This window comes from Nanorana parkeri, unplaced genomic scaffold, assembly GCF_000935625.1.
Source record: "Nanorana parkeri isolate BGI_ZX_2015 unplaced genomic scaffold, ASM93562v1 scaffold98, whole genome shotgun sequence".
Classification (NCBI taxonomy): Eukaryota; Metazoa; Chordata; class Amphibia; order Anura; family Dicroglossidae; genus Nanorana; species Nanorana parkeri.
In genome coordinates this window covers 1,123,079-1,130,128 of record NW_017306366.1, presented here as the reverse complement: position 1 = coordinate 1,130,128, position 7,050 = coordinate 1,123,079, and the positions used below count along the sequence as shown (strand labels likewise).

General features: G+C 46.7%; 1 protein-coding gene across 1 annotated transcript; it reads right to left on the bottom strand.

Annotated features, from left to right (window-relative positions):
- Positions 1–619: 619 nt before the first annotated feature.
- Positions 620–5,979, bottom strand: SNAPC5 (small nuclear RNA activating complex polypeptide 5). Its single transcript, XM_018552834.1, has 3 exons — positions 5,774–5,979; positions 2,751–2,825; positions 620–975 (listed from the first exon to the last, which is right to left on the bottom strand). The coding sequence occupies exons 1-3, from the start codon at positions 5,861–5,863 to the stop codon at positions 850–852; spliced, it is 291 nt and encodes a 96-aa protein (XP_018408336.1). The 5' UTR covers positions 5,864–5,979; the 3' UTR covers positions 620–849.
- Positions 5,980–7,050: the final 1,071 nt, after the last annotated feature.

Here is a 7,050-nt window from a genome sequence, read left to right as displayed (position 1 = left end):
TACTATGGGCAGATGAATACTTCCCATTCCTAGAACTCTGAATCTGCCTCCAGGACCATATGAACAGTTCCCAATATCTCACGGGGAAAGAATGTCTTCCCTTCCCAAGATCCCATGAGATATTGCAGTTTACAGATGAGATTTCCCAGGAAGGCCCTGGTGATGTAGCCTTCCCAGGATGCATCTGTGGGGCCACATCACCAGTGCCTCACTCAACCAGAAAGTGAAAAAGTGTAATTGTAAGTAAAAGCATAACATTTTTGTTTAACTAATGAATGTCAGGTGATTCTATATCAGCAAGCAGAGCTGAATTCTGATGTGATTTTTAGTGGAAGGGGGTAAAAGTTCGCTTGAAGTTAGCCAATAACGGGTACACTTCAACTGGTCATAATCAAGCGAATGGTAGACGGCGTCTACAAAAAGTTTTCCCCACTGGGTGACAGTTGCGCACAGAATTCTTTGCTACACGATTGTGCTTAGTTGTAACAAGGAAAAATGGTTGACTGGAACGGTAAAGAACAAAATCTACAGGACAATGTCCTCAGCATTAACCCATGAGATGCCAGGCTGAGCAAATTCTGCAAAGACTGCTTCCGCTATTGCCGCCGGTTATCACATCTACATAGAAGTTTCAGTGCACTTGGCTCTGGCAGCATGATAAGCTTGTAGAAAAGTTCTCACATACTGGAGAGTCTTCCCACCGACATCCACCCTTCAACTGCTGTACAGCACGGACTCCTCCGATGGACAGGACGTGAAACTAATGCGATGCATGCAAGTAAGAGTGCTGTAGGACATTAACAGGGTGGGGGAGGACACGACGTCCTTGGGTAGGTCTCCTGTGGTGCATTAGGTGTCTGAATCCTCCTCTTCTTCCTCCTCCTCCTCCTCCATCTCCTCATCATTATAATCCAGTGTGTCCAGCTGCAGCTGAGTTTGATTGATCACAGTTTCGTCATCCACATTCTTGGTATCCTGCGGGATAACAGAAGAAGAAGACGACTGTCAGCTGTACACAGTCACTGATGGTGGAAACGATTATCTATTTCATTTTGGGTCAGTACATATTACTGCATATCAAGAAGTCTCTTATAGGTTTATTTATTACAGGCATTTATATAGCGCCGACAATTTACAAACCGTTCATTCACATCAGTCCCTGCCCTCAAGGAGCTTGCAATCTAAAGGTGACCATACACTTTACAACCCTTGCAAGACTTTTGTCTTGTGAGGGTTGTAAAGTAATTAAAAAAACGTACAATCTGCCCATCTTGGACAGGCAGATCGTACTTGCGATAATCGTAAGCCCGCCCTCTTGAGGGGCGGGCTTCCGATGACTGCAATGAGGGGCGGACTTCCGGTGACTGCAAACGGGCAGTGTGCATGTGCGCACACCGGCCCGTTCGGCAGTTACCAAACATGCAGGCCACTAACCCGCCGAGAATCTTACGATTACCAGCGGGTTTTCCAGCCTGCTTGTTCGACGGAAGACGTGCGACCGTACAGTAGAAATGGACGCACGCCTTCCATACACTTTGCTATTATCGTACGATTGCGGGATTTCCCGCGATTCTCGTACAGTGTATGGGCACCTTAAGGTCTATATCTTACATGCATGCAAACTAGGGCCAATGTAGACAGGAGCCAATTAATCTGCCAGCATGTCTTTGGAGTGTGGAAGGAAACCAAAGCACCTGCTGGAAACCCATGCAAGCCAAAGGAGAACATGCAAACTCCATGCAGATACTGTCCTCTTCACCATTCAAACCGCGGACCCCCAATGCTGACCACTAAGCCATAGTTTAAAATTGCTCAGCGCTGAGAGAAATATGGAAACAAATTCCCAACTTGATTTTTATATAGAAGATCGCAGTGCTTAAAGTGAGACAAGTAGATATCCATCTTGTGACTTCTTATGCACAACCTGGCCACCAGTGAGGAACGACATGGGTAACTATCCAGTTGGAAGTGTACTCCTGGCTGTCTCTCCCCCCTCTCTCCTGGCTGTCTCTCCCCACTCTCTCCTGGCTGTCTCTCCCCACTCTCTCCTGGCTGTCTATCGCCTGGCTCATCTTGCTGTATTTTGCAAACAGTGTATTGCAATGGGCTGTGTAAACTAATATTCTTTGATGTAATAGATAGCACTTCAACCACCAGAAAGGTGTCAGAGAGCTTGGCTCAGCAGACACAGGCTAATAGGTAATCATGTGTGCACAGCGAAATAAATACAGGTGAAACTCGAATAATTAGAATATCGTGCAAAGTTCATTTATTTCACTAATGCAACTTAAAAGGTGAAACTAATATATGAGATAGACTCATTACATGCAAAGCAAGAGAGTTCAAGCCGTGATTTGTCATAATTGCGATGATTATGGCTTACAGCTCATGAAAACCCCAAGAACCCCAAATCCACAACCTCAAAAAAGTAGATCATTACATGCAATCAATAAAACAAGGATTGTACATAGAACAATATCGGACCTCTGAAAAGTACAAGCATGCATATGTACTCAGTACTTGGTTTGGGCCCCTTTTGCAGCACTTACTGCAATTACTTTTGCACGATATTCTAATTATTCGAGTTTCACCTGTATACCAAAATGGAATAAAGGGGCCGCCATTCACACTCTTTGTGATCTACCAGCATCAGCTTTGAGAGCTACTGGTAGATCACGATCTACCTAATGAGCACCACTGGGCTAGAGTGTTCACTGTTAGCTGTACAATATGTATAAACAGTAACTCACCACCTGAGGCTGCTCCTCTTGAAGATCCTGGTCTTCTCCAGCGCTTATCATGGACTGAAGAGCCAGTTCCTCAACCTGAAAGATCAATGTAGTGACATTATTATAATTTTACTCTGTAATTATACTAAGAAAAGGAAAGGTAGAATGTAACAACCTCGCATTTAAAATGAAGCATATCGTACAGACCACGGGTAGGCAATCGTGGCCCTCCAGCTGTTGTGGAACTACAAGTCCCATAAGGCATTGCAATGCTGACAGCTACAGGCATGACTCCCAGAGGCAGGTGCATGGTGGGATTTGTAGTACCACTACAGCTGGAGTGCTGCGATTGTCTACCCCCAATATACTAGCAATAAGAGAAACTGTAAAAAAAAAAAAAAGTGGCAAAAGGAAAAGATTAGTGGAGATAAATGTAGAGCTGGTAAAATATTGAAGGTCAGAGACAGGTGACAATAGGGCAGCAGGTGGAGCCGATGATGACAGGAGACAAAAAACGGAATCCAGTACCCCCGATTGGAAAAAAAAACGGGCAGCATCTTTATCTTTCATGTATAGGAGTAGAAATATAACACAACATATAGGTGTAATGCAATATTTAAAAAGTGATCTAGTGTTGATGAATAGAAAGGATGAGGAGAAATGGATTGCATTTACTCTACGTCATGCTTTGTTTACTGCATTTTGAACTGGCAATGGCGGGAATGTGACGTCAATGCTGGGAATGTAATGTTAGAGGGTGTGGGAGTGGTGATGGTTTTCCTTATTTGTGTGTGTTCATATAAAGGTTGTGGTCCTGTAGCATATACAGTCATCTCTGACCCTGATGGAGGCCCTGCGCGGCCCCAAAAGCGCTTGACATTTAAGTGACATCAATTAAAATGTATTTGCACTGACTTGGAAATTGTCGTGCTGGTGTGCTGATGTCATCTTTATTCAAAGTTATAAGGGAAGGGAGAGCGCACTTCTCATGTGTGGTTTGTGGATGAGCAACACAGCAGCTCCACGCTTGTTCCTGTGATGGAGGCCTGCTCAGAGTACCAGCTGTCCTAACTTGCATGGAATCATTCACAATGCCACGTTATTGGCCAGGCTTTGTGGAAGCCACTGCTGGCCTACAGGCATGTCATTTAAAGAAAGCTCAATATCTCTGCACTGCACCAGGATGAGTAAAATACTGGGGCCCTATGACTGCATGGCAAATCTTATAAGAGATCACTGGCCCTGCACCCTGGCATAGGATTTTATGTAGGATCTCGCTGGCAGTAAGGTCCTGTGTACAATCTTGTTCTGCAAGATGGATACATGTAACGTTTATGCTAATATTTACTAGTGTACAGCGTAAATGTACCTTATTGGATGCTAGGATGCAGGTAGATCCTGCCGCCTAGGTTGCTAGGACACAGATGGCCCCTTCCACCTAGCATCCTAGGTTGCTAGGACACAGATGGCCCCTTCCACCTAGCATCCTAGGTTGCTAGGACACAGATGGCCCCTTCCACCTAGCATCCTAATTTGCTAGGCCCATTCCCCCTGGCATCCTAGGTTACTGGGACACAGATGGCCCCTTCCACCTAGCATTTTAGGTTAGTAGGACACAGATAGCCCATTCCCCCTGGCATCCTAGGTTACTGGGACACAGATAGCAACCTAGGATGCTAGGTGGAAGGGGTCATCTGTGTCCTAGTAACCTAAGATGCTAGGTGGAAGGGGCCATCTGTGTCCCAGTAACCTAGGATGCCAGGGGGAATGGGCCTAGCAAATTAGGATGCTAGATGGAAGGGGCCATCTGTGTCTTAGCAACCTGGGATGCTAGGTGGAAGGGGCTAGGACACAGATGGCCCCTTCCATCTAGCATCCTAATTTGCTAGGCCCATTCCCCCTGGCATCCTAGGTTAGTGGGACACAGATGGCCCCTTCCACCTAGCATCTTAGGTTACTAGGACACAGATGACCCCTTCCACCTAGCATTTTAGGTTACTAGGACACAGATAGCCCATTCCCCCTGGCATCCTAGGTTAGTGGGACACAGATGGCCCCTTCCACCTAGCATCTTAGGTTACTAGGACACAGATGACCCCTTCCACCTAGCATTTTAGGTTACTAGGACACAGATGACCCCTTCCACCTAGCATCTTAGGTTACTAAGACACAGATGGCCCCTTCCACCTAGCATCTTAGGTTACTAGGACACCGATGACCCCTTCCACCTAGCATCTTAGGTTACTAGGACACCGAAGACCCCTTCCACCTAGCATCTTAGGTTACTAGGACACAGATGACCCCTTCCACCTAGCATCTTAGGTTACTAGGACAAAGATGACCCCTTCCACCTAGCATCTTAGGTTACTAAGACACAGATGGCCCCTTCCACCTAGCATCTTAGGTTACTAGGACACAGATGGCCCCTTCCACCTAGCATCTAAGGTTACTAGGACACAGATAGCCCCTTCCACCTAGCATCCTAGGTTACTAAGACACAGATAGCCCCTTCCACCTAGCATCCTAGGTTACTGGGACACAGATGGCCCCTTCCACCTAGCATCTTAGGTTACTAGGACACAGATGGCCCCTTCCACCTAGGTTGCTAAGAAAGAGATGGCACCTACCACTTAAGATCCTAGGACATAGATGACACTTCCCTCCAAGCTTCCTAGGAGACTAGGACACAGACCCCCATCACAGCTGACATCTAAAGGTGAACAAACCATTTTATATGATCCGGAGCCAACAGCGATGTGGTGCAGGTCATAGACATGGCCATGGCATGTAGCACTGGGGGGCTGTTTTGTGTTTCAGTGTAAAACTAAAGCAGGCATTCTACTACTACCTCTATATGTCTAATATTTAATGACAGATCACCATTCCAGGAATAAGAGAACCTCAGCCATTGTCACAGTTCTCATTGTCAGTGTATGCCTATAACGATGAATCAAATACACAGGGGACATTTCTCAGCACATTGCCCACTTCCCATATAACCCCATCCAAAGAATCTCAGCAGCTGCCCCCCGGTGCCCTCCGACCTTCAACCTGTTGAGTTGGTCGTGCAGGGCCGCCTTGATCTTCAGCAGAGTCTCCTCCTCCTTCTTCAGCTCCTGCAGACGACTCAGCATTCTGCTCGGTGCACCGGATCACCGCCTTGGCCGCCCCATTACCAGAAATGCGACCACTACACTCTCACAATATCTGTCACGATTATCGGACCGTCATCTCCCCGCGCGGAGTCCCGTGATTAAACGTCACAGGTTTCACGCCGCCATGTTTACTGCTGGCGACGGTGGATTCATGTGTGTCACGTGGTAGTTCGGAGCCGGAATAGCGCCACCTGCTGGCTGCGAGTGGAAAAACCCGCGCACTGAGAGCCAAGCCAACCGCATACTTAGCTGATATTTTCCTTAATGACTAATGAAAACGAATACAAAATATCATATTTTTATTTCTGTTAGCAAAAAATAACTAATTAAGACTTTGGAAGATTTTTGTAATTATTGTTAATAAATGAGATACGCCTTTCTCAAGCCAGGGTGCTGTGGAGGCCTGGGGTTCCTCCAGAGGTGGCTAGGGGTTCCTTGACCCCCAGCGATGGCAAAATCATTCCCACCTAACAGTGTCTGCACAGGCATCACTCGGCAAAGCTGGTGGTGTGGGACCAGTAGAGGATGTCCTCATGTTCCCAGAAGTAATCACAGATACTGCTGATCTCTTAGCTGCCTGTAAATGGGGCATCCTTCTCACTCACCCCCAATGTAAGAGGGTATACTTCCCACTGACCCACAATGTAAGAGGGTATCCTTCCCACTGACCCACAATGTAAGAGGGTATCCTTCCCACAATGTAAGAGGGTATCCTTTCCACTGACACACAATGTAAGAGGGTATCCTTTTAGGACACAGATAGCCCCTTCCACCTAGCATCCTAGGTTACTAAGACACAGATAGCCCCTTCCACCTAGCATCCTAGGTTACTGGGACACAGATGGCCCCTTCCACCTAGCATCTTAGGTTACTAGGACACAGATGGCCCCTTCCACCTAGGTTGCTAAGAAAGAGATGGCACCTACCACTTAAGATCCTAGGACATAGATGACACTTCCCTCCAAGCTTCCTAGGAGACTAGGACACAGACCCCCATCACAGCTGACATCTAAAGGTGAACAAACCATTTTATATGATCCGGAGCCAACAGCGATGTGGTGCAGGTCATAGACATGGCCATGGCATGTAGCACTGGGGGGCTGTTTTGTGTTTCAGTGTAAAACTAAAGCAGGCATTCTACTACTACCTCTATATGTCTAATATTT

Bases quoted from the DNA above. Each gene is read 5' to 3' on its own strand.
- SNAPC5 (XM_018552834.1), bottom strand. From the start codon at position 5,863: ATGCTGAGTCGTCTGCAGGAGCTGAAGAAGGAGGAGGAGACTCTGCTG. The intron at 2,826-5,773 runs GTCGGAGGGCAC...TTGATCTTTCAG, and splicing joins ACCAACTCAACAGGTTGAAG to GTTGAGGAACTGGCTCTTCA. The intron at 976-2,750 runs GTGAGTTACTGT...GTTATCCCGCAG, and splicing joins AAGAGGAGCAGCCTCAGGTG to GATACCAAGAATGTGGATGA.